General features: G+C 50.6%; 1 protein-coding gene and 1 pseudogene across 3 annotated transcripts in view; one reads left to right on the top strand and one right to left on the bottom strand.

Annotated features, from left to right (window-relative positions):
- Nucleotides 1-19,005, bottom strand: part of LOC127031107 (zinc finger protein 707-like) — a 769,794-nt gene that overhangs the window by 545,491 nt on the left and 205,298 nt on the right. The window contains exons 1-2 of one of the 3 annotated variants that reach the window (XM_050917854.1): nucleotides 7,512-7,603; nucleotides 5,250-5,342 (exon numbers count right to left, since the gene is read on the bottom strand). In XM_050917854.1, coding sequence (XP_050773811.1) covers nucleotides 5,250-5,330 — 81 coding nt within the window. In that variant the 5' untranslated portion in view covers nucleotides 5,331-5,342; nucleotides 7,512-7,603. Of the gene's footprint in view, nucleotides 1-2,519; nucleotides 2,603-5,249; nucleotides 5,343-7,511; nucleotides 7,604-19,005 lie in introns of those variants that run through there. The other 2 variants (XM_050917855.1, XM_050917856.1) reach the window with 2 other exon arrangements.
- Nucleotides 1-19,005, top strand: part of LOC127031106 (zinc finger protein 345-like) — a 565,317-nt pseudogene that overhangs the window by 513,516 nt on the left and 32,796 nt on the right.

The following is a 19,005-nucleotide window of genomic DNA, read 5'->3' as shown; positions in this document are numbered from 1 at the left end:
GTACTGGCCTATTGGGGTGATGCTGAAACAGGACAGGGTACAGATGGCATTGTGGGGGTGGCATGAACCTTCACTCTTCATTTCCCCTTCCAAGAACAGAAGGGACAGGAATCCTTACCCAGCAAGACCATCGTCTCATAGTTCCCCTGCATGACATCTCTGTAGAGGGCTCTCTGAGTGGGGTCCAGCAGAGTCCCCTCTTCCCTGGAGAAATACACAGCCACCTCCTCGAAGGTCACCGGCCCCTGAAAGAGCAGGAGTCCAATACTCAGTACCTGCTGACCCACTCACAACCCCACTATTCACGGAACAGCAGCACCAGGGAAATGGAAGCTCCGGGAGGCACATGTTAACAGAGTCCCACCCCACCTTGCTTACAGCAGCCAGGAGGCATCAGAGGGTAGAAAGAGAGAACCTTTGTGTCTCCCATCTGACAGACAGAAGCAGGGTCTTCACATTTATCACATAGCTACTAGCCAGAGCTTAATATAGGAGATGGGGCTGTCTCTGGACCCTGATAGTGGCTCCCTGGTAGGAATCCAAGCACTCTCCAAATAAAATATATGGAAGAAAGGGGAAGTCAATCATAAAGAATAGAAGTTAGAAGGTCAGAATTGTAGTGCCCATTAACAAAGGTTTAGAGAAAATAGAGCCTATCAAACTAACGGGATATCCTTATTGGATGAGATCAAAAGTTTGGTTGCAGCTAATAGTATTGATGTAATATACCTAAACTTCCGTAAGGGACATGACTTGATTAGCACAATATTTTTACTAAAAAAAACTAGAATGATACAAAATAAACACGGCATACATTAAATAGATTAAAAACTCTGATAGTAAATGGGGAACCATGATCGAGTGGATTTCTTTCTAGCAGGTTCCTGCAGGGATTGGTTCTTGGCCCTGTGCTATTTAACATTCTTATCCATGACTTAGAAGAGAGTACAAAATCATCACTGATAAAGTTTACAGTTGCCACAAAGATTGGGGTTGGTGGTAATTAATGAAATGTCAGTAGATTCAGGCTCCATCACTGAGAGTCTGGGAAGTTGTCCCAGCCCTGGCTGGAGGGTTATTTCCTGTTCCACAAAGAGGGGAAGTTCCATTCCCAACTCCTGTGCCTTGAAATTAGGACCTATCTGACACTACACCCCCATATTCATCATAGTGGTATGATTATAATATGATTAGGACATAATTATGATCTATTTTGTAGAAGATGCATCATGTGTGGTGTCACTGGAAAAGTTCTGATTTGCTGAATATGATTATCCTATTTGTGTGCACATATCATGTTCGTATCTGAAGTTATGGATATTGACTCTGTATCTGTATTTCAAATGTGCTTACTCTGGGTAACACCCACAATGAGCCTTTCAGGTACAACAATGAAGAAGCCAGACAGTGCTGATGGCTCAACAAAGACAATGGACTGTGGAAGAGCTTAGCCTTCCTGTGAATGTTTCAGCCAGCCTATGAGTCATGGCTACTATGACTCAGCAGGGCCTGTGACCAGACCACATGACACTAAACTCCATTTTAGTACCTGTATTTTTCCACAAACTGGACTAGGAACTGAGTTTGGAACAAAAGGTTCCCACCATATGGAAAAGCTACATAAGGTGGGGTGTGACATCATCTCTTGGCCTCATTCTCCACACAAGAGAACTTCTGGAAACACCTGAGAAACAAAAACGGATGTGGGGGAAGTGCTGCTCCCAGGATCAAGAGATTTCTAGCTTGTGTATGGAAACTTGGGGGACTGCTTGTACCATCAGTCAGGGTGAGAAATTGCTAATTCAAATTCTATCCATCTAGTATGTTAGGCTTAGTCTGAGTTTTGGTTATTTGCTAAATAATCTGCTTTGATCTGTTTGTTATCACTTATAATCACTTAATCTATCTTTCTGCAGTTAATAAACTTGTTTGATGCTTTATCTTAACCAGCGTATTTTGAGTGAAGTGTCTGGGGAAAATCTCAGCTTGTTGTGCACATCTGTCCCATATCGAGGGGAAGGGGAACTACATTAATGAGCTTGCATTATAGAGATCCCTGTGCACTATAAGATGGTATCATTCTGGATTTATACTACAGCAAGTGTGCAAGGTTGGGGAGTGGGAAATTGGCTCTTGTCTTCTATCTGTCCTTGAGTGGCTTAGGTAACGCACTCAGGTAGCTTAGTTGGCTGCATGGCGCCACCTGCTGTTGTGTTGGGTGATAACAGGCCCTGGAGAGGCTGGCGAAATCTCCAGCAAAGCAGTGTGAGAAGGGCCAGCCCAGCGTGAGGGTTAGAGGACACAGCAGTTCCCAGAAGCTCCACAAACTGCCTCCTGGGGGTGACAACCCATCACGCCCTACACTACACAAGTCTCAGCAGGTTTGTCACATGCTGTCCCCTCCCTTTCTCCACCCGAGATATTTCCTGCTTCCCACCACCTCTAGCAATTCCCACCCTCTTATGCATTTACTGCTCCTCAACCTCCAAGCAGAGCCCGCCACCCTGATAATCTCTTACCTGAGCCAGCTCCATTGCAGCCATTTCCTTGCCCCTGGGAGGACGAGATGATCTGCAGCGAAACATGGATGTTATTCTCTGGCCTGCCGGGGTGAAAAGGGCAAGGTGTGAGAATTCAGACTAGGCTTTTGTCCATTCCACAAGCCGATTCCCCCCAGCTTTTCCCCTGCTAATGCACATTCTAGGTTCTAGCACACTGTGAAGCACAGAGTGACCTTATTCCAGTACAGGCCTAGCCCCCTCCCACCAGGGTGTAACCCTCTGACACATGGGGAAACCCTCCCAGTAACAGTCTCTCTCTTACACGTATCAAGTTTGCGGACAACACCAAGCTGGGAGGGGTTGTAAGTGCTTTGGAGGATTGGATTAAAATTCAAAATGATCTGGACAAACGGGAGAAATGATCTGAAGTAAATAGGATCAAATTCAGTAGAGACAAGTGCAAAGTACTCCACGTTGGAAGGAACAATCGGAGGCCAGAGAAGAGCAGAAACAAAGGAGTCACTTTGGGGGATTCTCCCTGTCATTGTCCCAAGGCAGCTGTCTCAGGTTTACAAAGGTGTTTCATGTTCCAGCCTTTATACAGTCTCTCCTGGGAGTGCCCCTTTCATGGACTGGGCCTAGTTTTAGTTTTTGGTAGTTAACAATCTTGGTTTATTGTTCATCTAACCAGTATGTGTGGATTGAAGTGTGTTGGAAACTCTGTTTGGGATAACAAGCTGGTGCATGTCATTTTCCGCTGATGAAATGACAGACTTCATATGAGCTTGGGTCGTTCAGTAGCGTGCTGGACAGTGCAAGATGCACATTTCTGGGGGAAAGTTGGGCACTTGAGAATTTGCTGGTTTTCTCCTGAGGTGTAATTCATGAGTGGCTGTCTAGCAGCACTCAATACTGTGTAGCTGGGAGTGAGTTACATGCTGGAGACTGTGTGTTAATTGGCCAAGAGGGGCTGTTCTCGCGGGAAAACAGTGGAAAAGGCACCCCATGCTGGAGGACTGAGGGGACAGCTATTTAACAGTCCAGATTGTACTCTGGGTAACATCACAGACACTCATTATGACAGAGCCTCTTACAACACAGAGAAAGTAAATCCATGTCCCAGAAATCGAAGACTCCAGACAGAGGGCAAGTGTCCCTGGCACTGCTTCTTGCTGACAGAGAGGTTCAGAGACAGTGCGAGAATCCTGGGGAAGCTGGGAACAGGAAGCATGGGCTGGCGGGGTTCGGTGGAGAAAGGGAACAGGAAGGGCAGGGATATTACTGAATCCAGGATCTCAGCAGTACTAGATGACAGGATAGCACATAGTGCAGCCCATTGGAAAACACAATCCCAACTATACATACAAAATGATGGGGTCTAAATTAGTTGTTTCCACTCAAGAGATGGATCTTGGAGTCACTGTGGATAGTTCTCTGAAAACATCCACTCAATGTGCAGCAGCAGTGAAAAAAAGTGAACAATGTAGGAAATAATTAAGAAAGTGATAGATATGACAGAATATCTCATAGATCATATTTGTAAAAACAGCAAATAAATCCATGATACACCCACATCTTGAATACTGCATGCACATGTCACCCCATCTCAAAAATAGATATATTGGAATTGGAAAAGGTTCAGAAAAGGGCAACAGAAATGATTAGGGGTATGGGACAGTTATGCCAGACCTAACCCCCAGTTTCACTTGAGCAAACAGGAGATATTTGACACTGTGCAATACGGCTCCTGTGCTCTGTTCCCAAAGTGTTCTGCAGCAGAGGAGGGTCTCTGGTATTATGTGTGTCACTGGCCTATTGGGGTGATGCTGAAACAGGACAGGGTACAGATGGCATTGTGGGGGTGGCTGTGAACCTTCACTCTTCATTTCCCCTTCCAAGAACAGAAGGGACAGGAACCCTTACCCAGCGAGGTCACAGTCTCATAGTTCTCCTGCATGACATCCCAGTAGAGGGCTCTCTGAGTGGGGTCCAGCAGAGCCCACTCTTCCCTGGTGAAATACATAGCCATCTCCTTGAAGGTCACCAGGCCCCTGAAAGAGTAAGAGTCCAACACTAAGGACTTGCTGCCCCACTCACAGCCCCACTATTTGTAGGCAGAGAAGAGTGAATCAAATGGAAGCTCTGGGTGGATCAGTAGTCAGGAGAGTCCCACCTCAGACCTGGCTCAGAGTATCCAGCAAATGCCAGGGTGAGGGGATGAAGAGAGAGCCCCTTATCTCTCCCAGCAGATCCATCACCCCCCTACTAGCCACTGACTGATACAGGAGATGGAGCCCCTAGCAGGGTCCAGGGAGAGCTCGCTGGTAGGATGCCCAACACCCTCCTCATTGTGAGGAGAGGGATATGAAGGGAGAGGCAGCTCCAATAAGCCTGACTCATGGGTGTCCCCTTCATATCTCACAGCAGCTGATGGTTAGTGAGGTCAGGCTCCAGCACTAGGAGTCTGGTCAGTTTGACTAGCTCCATGTAGGTGGGTTATTTTCTCTCTTCACAAATTAGGGCATTTCCACCTCCAAACCTCCTGGGTCTGTTCCTAGAATCTAGGCCACTTAGTAAATAACTCCCAGCAGGTCTGCCACACCCTGGCCTCCTCCTTTCCCCACACTGTGAATTTCCTGCCCCGCTCCAACCTCCAAACCAGACTCTGCAAACCTTCCCACCTCTGGTGTATTTGCTCTCCCTTTCCTCCAGCAGGAACCCACCAGCAACCCCCCGATAATCTCCTACCTGGACTGACTCCACTGCAGCCATTTCTCTTCCCTGTCCCACGCCAGGCTGGGATGAGCTGGAGCAAAACATGGACGTCATTCTGCAGCCTGTCTGGGGGAGAAGGGCAGTTGTGGGCGTTTCAGAACCGGTTTTAGTTAATTTCACATCACAATTCCCGCAGGCCCTTTCCCTGCAGACAGACACCCTAGATTCTGTCATGCTAGGGAAATGCTCAATCTGTTTATTACAAATTAGACCTGGCCCCTCCTGCCAGGCTAAGTCCACAGACACATTTTTAACCTCCCTTCTCTCTCCCTCACCCCTTCTCTGAACACAAGGCCTAGAAAAGAGCAGAACCAAAGGAGTCACTGTGGGGGATTCCCTCAGACACTGACCCCACGGCAGCCACACCCCAGCAGGGGGAATATGGAGTCAGGAACTGGCTTTTGCTCTGTCTGATCCTTGTTTTGTTCACTGGAAAGTGGTTCTGCCCCAGGATGCAGCAATACATGTGTCTGGGTGGACTAGAGAGCTGGAAATCTCTCCCCCACATTCATTTCTCCCACTGCCCCTTTCAGTCTCTCCTTCCCCTGTCCTCTCTCCCTGCCCCTCTGGCTGGGACAGTCCCATTCCTGGGGGCTTTGCTCTCCCATGGCTGGATTTCCTCATGGCAACCGCTAATGGGAGGAGAAATGAGGTGGGGTTGTTTGTGCAGAGTCACTTTCTTGCCAGACCCTAGGACATTCCCTGAGGTCTTTCAGTTACCTGGAGACTCTGGCTCAGAATTTAGTAGTAACAGGGCCCAGGGACTGCCCTAGGGGGCTAGGACCAGCTGCAGAAAGTCATCCCCTGGGCCGGGCAGAGAAGAAGCTTTAATTAAGGTCACTTCCCAGCACAGAGCCCTCACTGGGGGAGCAGCAGCTGCCAAGCCTGGTCTCCCAGATCACAATGGAGGCTGCAGCATCTGACCCAGGAAGCTGAACCCCAATATCCTGAGCAGAGAGGGACAGAGTGTATGAGCAGCTTCCCTCCTTTAGCTCTCTGGGGAGAGCAGCTAATGGGAGCCCCTCCTCACAGGGAGAATGGCTGATCTCATTTGACCCACTGTCCATCTGGAATCACTCCTTGTCTTTCCATACAGTGACTCTGGATTAACCATGGTCTCAATGACACCGGATTTCAGAAAGAATGAGTTCAGAACTGCTGTGGAAAAGACCATCGTGTGGCAGTGCTGACTCCCTTCCCACCTCCCTCACCCCCGCAGATCTAGGACAAGGACTGGGGCACAAATTGTCCAAACGGAACCGAAAGTTCCTGCAGTTTTCAAAAGAGGAGAAAAGTAAAATCTGTGATTTCACACTAACAGTGTTTGCTAAGTGGACAGAAAGTTATCACAGTGACAGGGCACTGTGACTGGGGAATGGACTTGGTGACCTGGTGACTAGGAGCCAGGACTACTGGTACAAGTTGACCAGAGAGAAGGATCATGGTTAGCAGCAGCCCCCAGACACCCCCTAGTACCCAGAGCCCAGACCCCCCAGCCAGGGGCCCCAGACACCCCCCAGCCAGGGACCCATCAGATATTCCCTGGGACGCAGCCCCCAGAGTCCGTGGCCAGGGACCCCAGATACCCCTCAAAGCTCCACCGGCCAGAGAACCCCCACCACACCATGATTGCCAGGTTGGGAATCCCAAAGGGTTCCCCCCACCAAGAGCCCCCAGCAGCCAGGGACCCCCTCAAGGGACCCCCCCAATGGGAACTCAGTCCCTCACTGCCTGCCTAGGAACTCCCCCACCCTCCAGAACGATCTACCCTGACATTTGCCTGGGACCCCCTCCTCTGCCCAGTGTGACCCCCTGATGCTTTACAGTGGGACTCCTCACTCTGCTTCCCTGGCATGCCCTGACCTAGTGCCAGGGATCCCCTCCTCCAGCTCTGTGCACTGGGCATGGCAACAAAACCAGGAACCAGCAGGGGAAGCACAGACAGAGCCCCTGGCACAGAACCAGGCTCCCTCTAACCCTCTGTCCCGCCCCCCCAAGAGACACCCACCCCCACTGTTCTGCAGCCACCAGGCCCCCAGCGATACCCACCTCCAGGACCCATAGCTTCAGGGATGGGCACATCACAACCACCTCCCCAAAACCTCAAACCTCCACAACCGACCAACCTGACTAGGGTACCCCCTGCCCAGCCACCCAGAGGCTTCCCCCTACCACAATGCCCCTTCATCTACAATCTCCCCACACAGACACCTTCCCTGTCCCTGCAAGTGTTACCTCACAGAGTGTGAGAAGTGGCTAGAAAGTTAACACCATCTCCTGCTGGCCAGTCACACAGGCAGAGGGAGCCTGGGGAGTGCTTCTTTAACAGGAGAATGGAAGGCCTGGAGGGCAAGGAAGGTCCACGGGCTGTCACTAGCAAATAATGGCCACCATGGATCCACCCCAGAGGCGGCTGCATCTTAGCACATTGGGAAACAACCCATCATATTCAATTAGAAATAAAACAACTAGAGAGAAGTGGGGCAAATGTTTGGGGTATTTTATATCAATCTTTGAGACACGCAGAGAGAACCTGTCACAAACGACCTTTGATAACATGAGAGAAAACCACCAAGATCGGAGGGGATTTGATGTTGCTATTAAATAACTAGTGGAAAAGGGGGACTGTTGGACTGGATTTTATATGACTGTCCAATACATAAACAGAATGTGATGGTCCCCCCCGGAACCAGGGCAACCATTCACCTGAGCAGCTCAGAACCCTTTGAGGAGCTGATTTAAGGAGGGGGGGGGAGCTGGAAGGCTCCCTGGACAATGGAAGGGGGCAGCAAGGGGATTGGGAAATGGGGTCTGGGCAGTCTCCATGGGGGATGTGCTCCTCCCTTCCCTTCCCTGCCCTGGCAGAGAACGGGAACCTCATCCCATCCCACTCCAGGGGCAGCCATGTTCTGGGAAATGACCCAGGGCAACAATTTCCCACCCAAACAAGGAGAAATCGCTGCAGATAAAATGGGTGGGAAAATCCACCCCCCATCGAAGAGATTTTAAATTGACATTTGAGAAGTATGGAGAGAAAAGGGAAAATCAGAGGCAATTAGAAAGCTGATCATTGGAGGGGAGGAGAATCTCCTTGGATTTTATAGCCACGTGTGATAATGAGAGAGAAAAGGGGAAATCTTGAGAGAATGTGTGTGTGGGAGGAAGTGGGAAAAACAGGGACAGGATCCAGTTAACTCACCTTCTCCCCCACCCCCGGGAATGTCCTGGCTGCACAGAGACAGATCTAACCCCCACACCCCAGTGACCTCCCCCTCCCTGCAACTCCAGCTTCTCCCCTCCCTGACACCCCACACACACCAAAGGGGGGGCTCTGCCAGCGCCTCCCCCTGGGCTCAACTCCTGCTCCTCCCCCCAGCCCGGACTGTGCCCTTTAACCCCCCACCCCCGGCCCTGTCTCCAGCTGCCTGACCCCCGCCCGCCCATCAATTTCCTGCTCAGCGCCCCCCTCGTTACTCCCCCGCCCCGCTCCAGCCCCGCCCCCAGCGGCCGGCAGAACGATACGGCTGGTCCGGGCAGGGGGAAGGACAGCGGCTTCAGCGGCTGTTACTGGGCATGCGCAGTGCCCGGGAGTAGCACATTGCTATGGGGAGCGATTTAATACACTGCCCCCCCCCCCGCCGGGCCCCAGGCTCAGCTCCCTCGCCGGGCCTCGGGCTCTGCCCCAGGCTCCGCCCCCCCTGGGCCAGGCCCGGGGTCCGCCCCTCCCCCCCACACGACGGCCGGGCCCTGGCCCCCCCATCCCAGCGGGGCGGGCGGATCCTCCTGCAGCTCCACTGGGGCCGAGGCGGCTCCAAGGCTTCTCCCAGGCTCCCTGGGGCAGAGTCACTTTCCCGCCCCCCAGCTCCCCGGGGCCTCCGGGTCACAATGTCCCACCGCCCTTCCCCCGCCTGCAGCTCCGGCTTCTCCCCTCCCGCCCCCACCAGCCACACCAAGGGGAACCCCCGGGCCCCAGTCTCTGTCCCCACCTGGATCGCAGCGGGGCTGGGGGCAGATCCTGGCTGCAGCTGAGAACAGCGGCTCCGCTCCGGCTCAGGCATCTCCAGCGCTGCTGGCAGCACGTGGAGAACCAGGGAGCAGGTGCTCAGCCCGGGCTCCGCGTCACAATGTGCCAGAGCCCCGCCCCCAGGAGCTACCCCGCCTCCAGTCTGGGCCAGAGCCCCTCTCCCGGGAGCAGCCCCACCCTGGGTTGTGCCAGAGCCCCGCCCCCAGGTGCTGCCCCACCCCCGAGCTGACCCAGAGCCCCGCCCCCAGGAGCGGCCCCACAGCTGGGATGTGCCAGAGCCCCGCCCCCTGGAATTTCCCCATGTTGGGTCTCTGAGCTTTGTTCTCCTGCTGCCTTCTTCCCAGCACCCCCTGCTCCCAGCTGCTCCCTTCCTGTGTCTGCAAACACCCCTCTCCCCCTGGGGCTGGCTGCAGTGCTCGCTGGGGCTGACTCCAGTGGCTGAAGTTGCCTCTATCTCTGCTTCACCTGGAGGGGGAGAGACAAAGAGAGGAGATGGTCCCAGGGTGTGAAACCAGAATCAGGGGGCAAGGAAAGAAGGACTGTTTGGAAAGGTGGGTTTTTTGCAAGGGGAGTTGATCCAGATGGAGTCAGATGAAGTTGGGCAGCAGAGGCTCAGGGAAATTCAGGGGAACCCCCTGGATGTCTCAGTGTTGGCCAGGGTTTAGACAGCACCTTGCATAATATGGAGTCTGATCTCAGTCATGGTCTGTGCAGCACCTGGGAGCCCTGATGTCTGTTTCCTGATCACAGGCACTGGGAATGGAGAGAGGGAAACCTCAGCACCTGAAGGTTAATGCAGCCCTGTGTGCAACCCCTGCTAGGGTGACTGGACAGCAAATGTGAAAAATTGGCATGGGAGTGGAGGTAATAGGCACCTATATAAGAAAAAGACCCAAAAATCGGGACATCTAGTCATGCTAGTCCCTGCTGTTCTCATAAGGGGTCGGATTAGAGGGGGTTTGGCTACACTTACAGCTGTCCAGCGCTGGGAGTTAAAGCTGTCTTCCTACAGCTGTGTAGGGAAAGCGCTGCAGTGTGGACACACTGACAGCTACCAGCACACTGTCATGGCCACATTTGCAGCGCTGTTGGGAGTGGTGCATTATGGGCAGCTATCCCAGCGTTCAAGTGGCTGCAATGTGCTTTTCAAAAGAGGAGGGCGGGGTGGAGTGTGACACGGAGCATGGGGGAGACAGAGCGAGTGGATTTTTGGAGCTGACACTGTGTCAGCTCCCTGCCTGGCAAGTTCAAGCCCCCTCCCGCACCCCTCTCTCATTCACTAAATGCAAATAGCCGCCTTTGTTTTTTTCCTCACAGACCAGATAAGCCGCTGATCCAAAACAGACACCCCCCATGCCCACCCGGCTGCTTCTCTCCTCAAGCAAACACCAGCTGTGGGTGTTCCAAAGGGATCCCCCTGCCTCTGCTCATTCACTGCAAACAGTAACTGTATTTGGTTTTTAGATAAGCAGCTCCTGGAGCCTTGAGCTCACAACAAAACAAACAGAGGCATCACACCAAAACAAAGAGCGTTATCTCTACTTAAAAGCATTATGGGAAGGTTCCGGGGGTCAGTGACAGCGTAGTAAGATTAATCACTGTTTACACTGGCACCTGAGCGCTGCATCACCAGCTCTGTTCTCTTTATTCCTCTCGTCGAGGTGGAGCACATGCAGCACTGTAGCCAGGGAAATACAGCGCTGTATGTGCCTTGCCAGTGTGGACGGGGAGTAAGTTACAGCGCTGTAAAGCCACCACCTGCACTGTAACTCTGCAGTGTAGCCAAGGCCTGAGTTGTAGTAATAATAGCAGCCAAGAATCCGGTGGCACCTTATAGACTAACAGACGTATTGGAGCATGAGCTGTCGTGGGTGAATACCCACTTCATCAGATGCAACAATAGTCCCATATGGGCTAGTGGTCTGGATTCCTGGTTTTCACCCGGGTGGCCTGGGTTCAACTTCTGGTGTGGGAAGAGTGCAGAGCTTTTGCCCAGAGTGGAGGCAGGAAATGAAAGGAACAGGAAGGGATCCTGCCAGCAGGGGAGTTAGACAGTGTGGGGAGGGGACCCCAGAAGTGGTGGTGGGGCAGTGGTTTTGGGGGAGATGAGGGAAGGAGCCCAGTAGTGCGGGAAGTTGACAACCTGGAGAGCACAGGCCTGGCATGGGGACCTGGAAGAGTGAATGTGTCCCTCTAAACCCATCAACTGCAGACTAGGCAGGCTTGGAACAATTGCGTATTTGTTAGTAAATGTCAATTTCTGTGTAAACACACAACCAAATGGCAAAATATTTCCATCAATAATCATCAAAATTGAAAGATGGGCAAAGTAAGAAACATGCTGCTTGAGAACTTATCATGTTGTAGGAGCAGCAGTGATCTGTATGCTCTGTATAACCTGTATGCTCAAAAGGTCTGTTAAACTACCCCCCTCCCCCAGCTTGTGTCCTTTCCCTCTTTGAATGCCTGAGAAGTGGCTTTCCCACTCTCCTTTGTACCTCCAGTGAATGCCCTTCACCCGACCCATCTGGCCAGTGGTTCGCTGTGTTACATTCTATTGTACCTCAGGGAGACTGATCTTCATCGCACCGTCCATCGCTGCGCTGTGGGACACTTACCTTAAAGGATCCTGACATCTCCACTGCCAGGCCTGTCCTGGGAGCGTGAGTATGAGTGTGACACCCTCCCCCATCCCTTCTTTTGAGCTTAGCTATCAAGCTAATAAATGTGCTGCTTTCTGCCAAACTCTGGGGGGGAGGGGCATTATTAGTCCTCTCTAAGCTTAGTAACTGACCCAATTTTGGGTAACATAAGCAACATTGTTTGATCTGTTATTGTACCAAAGGGGGAGATGGTTGTCTATAAAGGAGGGTGAAGACTAAATGCCTCTGATGAGAATGGGATTTGAACCCATGCAGGCAGAGCATAATGGGATAGCAATCCATCATCTTAAACACTCAGTCTCCTCATCTCAGCTGTCAAAAAATTAACAGGAGGACAAATCTAAGGCCGGCAGAGATAGGGACACTAAGGAGTTTTTAAATACTAAGCGTAAGCAGGGTCTGAATGAGCTCCCCTCTCTCACCTAGTGAGGAGCTGGGGAAAGACTTCAGGATCAGACCGTGTTTGCATAGACACACCTACTCTGCCTAGCTATGCAGCATGATGGGGCCGCTTCCCCAAAATGACCAGTTTGGGATGGTCTTGGGTTACAAATCACTTTAGGATTGAGTGGAATGAAATGTTATTCTCCTTCCTGTATGAGTGAAGGGCAGCAGAACATACCTAGTCCGTCCTGATAGAGGGGTAGGTGAGTGAGGAATAGCTTTTATTGGACTGCAGAGAAGTGATTGAGGACGTCACCCTAAACCAGTGGTCCCCAAACATTTCACATTGTGCCCTCTTAGCCATGGCTGTGGCTCCTCGGAAGCCACGGTCAAGAACCGGGGCTGGGAGGAGTGGGGCTGTTGCTTGCCGGGGAGAGGGGTGCGGACAGGGGTACAGGGGTCGACACTTGTTTGGAGCCAGAGTCTCAGGCTGAGGGTGGGGTTGGGGAAGAGCTGTGGCAGAGCGGTACTGAGTGGTGCTCCCTCCCTGCCCTCCATGTGGGCTGGCTCAGGTCCTGAGGTGCCCCCATGAATGTTCCTCTGTGTCCCCCTAGGAGTCGCACCCCACATTATGGGGACCACTGAACCCTACTTGCTAAGCCAGGTCTAGTGATGCCAAACCCCCGGGAAAGGGAGAACAAGTGTGGGGGCCCCAGCACCAGAACCATGTCCCTACCTTCTGTCTGTGGCTCTACCCCCTTCCACCTCTTCCACCCATGGCCCCATCCACTGTCACCTCTGTTCCACCCCTTCCCCTACCAGCCCCACCCTATCACTCTTTTACCCCTGCCCCGCTGTGGCCCTGAGACCAGAGAAGTTCTGTGCCCCTGCTGCAGCCCCCGGGCTGTAGCAGGGAGTGGGAGCTCCTCCAGCCCTGGGGCTGACATAGGGGAGACTTTTCCAGGGGGACCTAACTTGGCCAGGGCCCCTGGTCATGGGCCCCACTGTCCCCTTGGCAATGCAAGGTTTGGGGAGGCTGAGCCCCCTTGTCATAAACAGATAGCTAAGGTTTAATGTTCTTTTACCTATAAAGGGGTAACACCAGTAACCTAAAACACCTGACCAGAGGACCAATCAGGAAACAAGACTTTTTCAAATCTGGGTGGAGGGAAGTTTGTGTGTGAGTTCTTTGTTCTTTGTCTTGTGTCTGTGGCCTCTCGGCTATGAGAGTGATTTTTCTATCTCCTGCCTTTCTAATCTTCTGTTTCCAAGTTGTAAGTACAAAGATAATACGACAATAAGTTTATATTGTATTTTTTGTATTTACATGTGTGTAGTTGCTGGAATGTTTAAATTGTATTCTTTTTGGATAAGGCTGTTTATTCATTTTTTTCTTTTAAGCAAATAACCCTGTATTTATCACCTTAATACAGAGAGACCATTTTTATGTCCTTTTCTTTCTTTTTATATAAAGCTTTCTTTTTAAGACCTGTTGGATTTTTTCTTTAGTGGGGACTCCAGGGAATTGAGTCTGCAGCTCACCAGGGAATTGGTGGGAGGAAGAAGTCAGGGGGAAAATCTCTTTGTGTTAGATTTACTAAGCCTGACTTTGCATACCCTCTGGGTAAGGGGGAAGAGAGATTAGCTATCTCGGTACTTCTATTTCCAGGACTGGAAACAGGGAGGGGGGAGTCCCTCTGTTTAGACTCACGGAGCTTGCTTCTGTATATCTCTCCAGGAACCCAGGGAGGGAACACCTGGAGGGGAGGAGGTGAAAGGGAAATGGTTTATTCCCCTTTGTTGTGAGACTCAAGGCATCTGAGTCTGGGGGTTCCCCGGGGAAGGTTTTGGGAAGACCACAGTGAGCCAGACACTGTATAAATCCCTGGCTGGTGACAGCTTTACCAGGTCCAAGCTGGTAACTAAGCTTGGAGGTTTTCATGCTAACACCCATATTTTGGACGCTAAGGTCCAAAATGGGAAAAAATGTTATGACACCCCTCCTCCCTGAGCCTCCATTACGAGCCGCCCAGGCTACCACTGCTCAGTGTGTGGCCAGTCTCTGTGTTTTATGCTGCTCGTTCTGGGGAGCCTGGCCGGCCTTAGGGGTGGTACCCCCCGACAGCCGCCCAGGGCTCCAGGGGTCAAAGGGCACCGTTTGGCAGTGCAAAGGTGCTCACTGCTCTCCCCTGCCCCAATGCTCCTCCATGGGTCCATAGAGGTTTGAGGGGAGTGAGGAGCAACCCTATGTGCTCCATGCGTCCTGGTCACTTTTCCCACCTAGGCTGTGGTGTGAGGGGAGCATCAGAAGCTCCTGCTTTCTGCCCTCCCGCTATGCAGCCCAGCTGAGGAAAGTGACCTGGATGCAGGGAGCTCGGATGATCTCACTTCTTGCCCCCACATCCCACAGCCCCTAGGGGTGCCCAGATGAACAGCGTTCCAGGGAGGAGTGGGGGGCAGCAATGCCAGTTGCTCCATGCACACAGGTCAGTCTCCCCATGTGGGTGCAGGAGGGGGTGCAGGGGTTTCTGTGATGCCTATTCTATCAATATCGTCACTCAATACCAGGCACTCAAATTCAGCCGTCTTAGCACTTAGACATCTAGCGTTTGTATTTAAGCACTTCTAAAATGTGTCCCATTTTAGCTGTCTGCTATTACATGATGTAATTGAGGGAGACTCTTTCATTTCACTGTTTCTCATCAGAACCTACCTGTACATTATCATCTTCCATCCTCTTCACCTTACTAGGCTATAGAGAATCCCTGTGAATAGTTCCTCTCCTACCAGATGTCTCTGTCTGAACCCTGTGCTCCTCAGCGCCTGTCGGCTTTCCCCAGCTCTGAGGCTGTGTCTACACCGCGCACCTTACCACGGTGCAGCTGTACCACTCTAACCATGCCATTGTAAGGTGCGCTGTGTGGCCATCATTATCACTGGGAGAGAGCTTCCCCGGCAACAAAGCCAAACTACTTCCAACGAGGGGCAGGAGCTTCGTCACCGGGAGCACTCCACCTATGAAGTTCTGTTCACACTGCCGCTTTTCATGGCTCAAATTTTGGCATTTGGGGAGTGTTTTTTTCTCACCGCAGAGGGACAAAAATTTTAGCAACAAAAGCCAAAATTAAAAAAAACTCCTCTGCAACCTGTTTAATTTTACCTTTATACAACTTTTATTCTGCCTCCAGTTTTGGTGTCCTCATTTTAAAAAGATGTTGTGAAATTGGAGCTAGGGCAGCAAAGAGCCACCAAATGTTCTGAGGGCTGGAGAAAAATGCCTTCCAGTGAGCCATTGAAAGAGCTCAACTTGTTTAGCTTATCAAAAGAAGATTGAAAGGTGATTTCATTGAAGTGTTGAAGTGCCTTAATGGAGAGAAAAGATTGGGTATTTACGGGCTCTTGAATGGAGCAGAGAAAGGCATAACAAGACCCAATGGCTGGAAAGTGAAAAGAGACAAATTCATATTACAACTAAGGCACAAATAGTCAACAGCGAGGATGATTCACCACAGGAACAAGCTACCAAGGAAAGTGGTGGATTCACCATCTCCTGATGTCATTTAATTAAGACTAGATGCCTTTCTGGAATGTGTTTGCCCCCAAAGTAGCTGTTGTGTCATACAGGAGGCCTGTGATATGCAGGTTAGACGCTCTAATGGTTTCTTCTGACCATGAAGTCGACTAATTTCTGAAAAACTGAGTGTAGCATTGGGAGCAGCGTCTGATGTTTTACTGTCTAGCCGGCTTGCTGCCTAGAACGAATGCTCCTTGAGAGGGATGATCCACAGGGAATAGCTCAAACCTCCAAAGTGCCTGGCCAAGGGCAAGACATTAGCCCAGCAAGGGAGGGGTGTGGCAGTGACATCACAAAGGCCTTTTGCAGGACCTCAGACTATTGGTCATAGGTGGTGGGGAGGTGGTGACCTCACAGAGAGATGCTGACATCAGCCAGGCAGGACGGGGCGAGGGGCCAGTGAAACCTCAGAGACCCCTGTGGCTTTGCTTCAGCACGTTTCCTTCTCCAGGTCTCTCTTTGAGGACTGAGAGATTATTTGGGGTCATGGACGTGAGCGCCAGGAGGAACCTCTTTCGAGTTTCCTCCTTCCCTTTTAGTGATTTTACTAGAAAACAGCCGTCCCTGTTTAGAAGGTAAGAGCCTCCTGGAGCTTTGAAACCTGTTCAGTCTGATCTATCTGGTGACAAGTGAATTCTAGGCATGGAAAACATGAGCTTAAGGAGGCAGAATTTTATTGCGCATCTGGGATTTTGTCCATTAGAATCACTGGGGACATTAGGGTTTGTCCTTTTTGTTTCACCTCTTCCTCCATCCCTCCCTCCTCTTCTTCTCTTGCTTCTTTTGTCCTTTCTCCTGTTCTCTTCCCAACAACAGGAAGGAGGGGTGTGTGAGTGTGTGTTGCGGGGAAGTCCTCTGCAGCTCCCACTATGGAAGGTCCACCCAAAAATGTGGGACTGAAATAGTGCTCGGGCAGTGATCCCCACCAGTGACCTGGGCCATCCTCTGGGCTCTCTGGTGAGAACCCTCAGCCTCCCATCCTCAGTCTCTACCCTGATTGGATGAGCAGGGGGTTATTGACAGGGAGGAGTCTCAGGTCCTTGTTGTTCTCTTTTAAGATCAAGTAAATAAGTCAGAACCAGTTCTATCTTTGATTAATTTTGCTGCTTCTCTGCATTAATTGTTTCTGAGCAGTTGATGATTCTCTCTAACATTTCAGTTCTCCTCAAATACTTGCAGAATAATTACTGTCACTGTTGTTGGTCTGGAGCTCATCTGAGAGCACAGTATTCAGGTCATTCAATGTCTGAAATTCAAGATCTGATGGTTAGTTTGCAAATCAGGGCTCTTCGGTCCTATTCCCAACACTGCCTCTGACGGGCTGTGTGACCTAAGACAAGTCAATTCTCCTTTCTCAACCTTAGCTTCTCCCTCTTTCAAGTAGGGATAATAATGATCCGCTCTTACCTACCTCATGGTGGGTGAAGGATGCGGATCCATTTGGGAGTGTCACTAGAAGTAGTGCATAATATGAGGTTTCCCATCATGTTTACTCAGAGCAGATTATGACGTAATAGATTAGCTGAAATAGTCTATTTTATTTGTATTTTTTTTATTTGGAAATTGTTAATAGTAGCAATGACTTAGCTCAGATTGAAGCATCTTATCTAACTGTTGAGATGTAAGTGTCTCCTCTTTGTGTGCGAGGAGACAATTTAACACACTCTGACAAAGAGGAGATGTTTTTGTTTTGCAACAAAATATTTTTGCAAAGAACTATCATCTCACTTGTTATGATTTGGAGAAACAAACTTGTTTAGTCTGAATGGGATTTTCGGACAGAAACGGTTTGAATTAAATTTTCCCACCATCTAGATTCCTGGGCTCTATCCCTGCCTCTGGGGTGTATTCGTCTGTTAGAACAGGAGTCAGAACTGGTGGCTTCTCTTTCTGGCTCTGCCACCGCCTTGCTGTGTAGGCCTTGGGTAGGTCACTTCCCTTCCGCCATCTGTCCAATGGGAACAGGAACAGTCCTCAAACTCTGGGCAGCTTAGAGCCCAAGTGAGATAAGGGGCGTTAAAGCCCTCTGTGAAGGAGAAAGGGGAGTTTCATAGTGTTTAGCAGCAAGAAATTCTAAAGTTTGCTAAAATGTCTAGTATGTGGAAACAAGAAATGATCAGGGCCAAACTTATTAACCACTGCCTTTTTAAAGCCCATTCAAGGATGTGAGTCCTGTCTTTTAGGTACCTGTGGTTCTTTGCCAGCAGCAGAGAAGAGGTTCCTGCCTCCGTTTTTGTGGCCTTAACAAACCAGGTGTTGTGCCCCAGTTCTTGTCTGAGATCCCTGAAAAAGAACATCTTCCCATCCATGAACAAGACAGGACCTATCTTTCAAAGGGGAACAAAAGACCTCTGGGACTTACAGACTAGCTAGCCTGACTGCCATAGCTGGAGAGATCCTGCAATACATTCTTAAACACTCAGTTTGTCAGCAGCACCTACAGGATAATTTGGTTCTTACGACTAGTGAGCATGGATTTGTCAAGAACAATCATTCCAAACCGATCCTCTTTCCTTCTTCGGCAGGGTTCCGGGCCTGGTGGAGGTGGGTAAACAGTAGATGGGATCTAGCTTGCAGTTACTAAGGCTTTTGACACTGTCCCGTAGGACATTCTCACAAGCGAACGAGGGAAATGCAGTCCAGCTGCAGTCAGTGTAATGTGGGTGCAGAGCTGGTTGAAAGCCCAGACTCCAGGAGCCCTTCTCCAGTTTTGGCTGTCCAATGGAGAGGGGGTACCTAGTGGGTCTGGCAGGCATCAGTCTGGAGTCCAGTACTATTCAATATTTTCATGAATGATTAGGAAAATGCAGTGGAGACCATGCTTCTAAAATTTGCAACTGACACCAATCACTTTGGAGCACAGGATTGAAATTCAAAACGTCATTAACAAACTGGAGACTTGGTCTTCTTGAGACAAACTCCATGGCTGGGCCCCTCTCTCTACACTGGGCTGAAGTGAAATCCCAGAGCCAAACACTCCTCCTGGGCAGTGCGCTCCGACCTTGAATGGTCAGATGCTGCTTAGCACTGTCAGAGCAACTTTTGCTGGGAGATTCTCCCAGCACTTTCCAATAGCGGGAAAGT

This window comes from Gopherus flavomarginatus, chromosome 11 (assembly GCF_025201925.1).
Source record: "Gopherus flavomarginatus isolate rGopFla2 chromosome 11, rGopFla2.mat.asm, whole genome shotgun sequence".
In the NCBI taxonomy this organism is placed as follows: Eukaryota; Metazoa; Chordata; order Testudines; family Testudinidae; genus Gopherus; species Gopherus flavomarginatus.
Note: the sequence above shows the minus strand (reverse complement) of the source record. Positions and strands in the feature narration are given on the sequence as shown.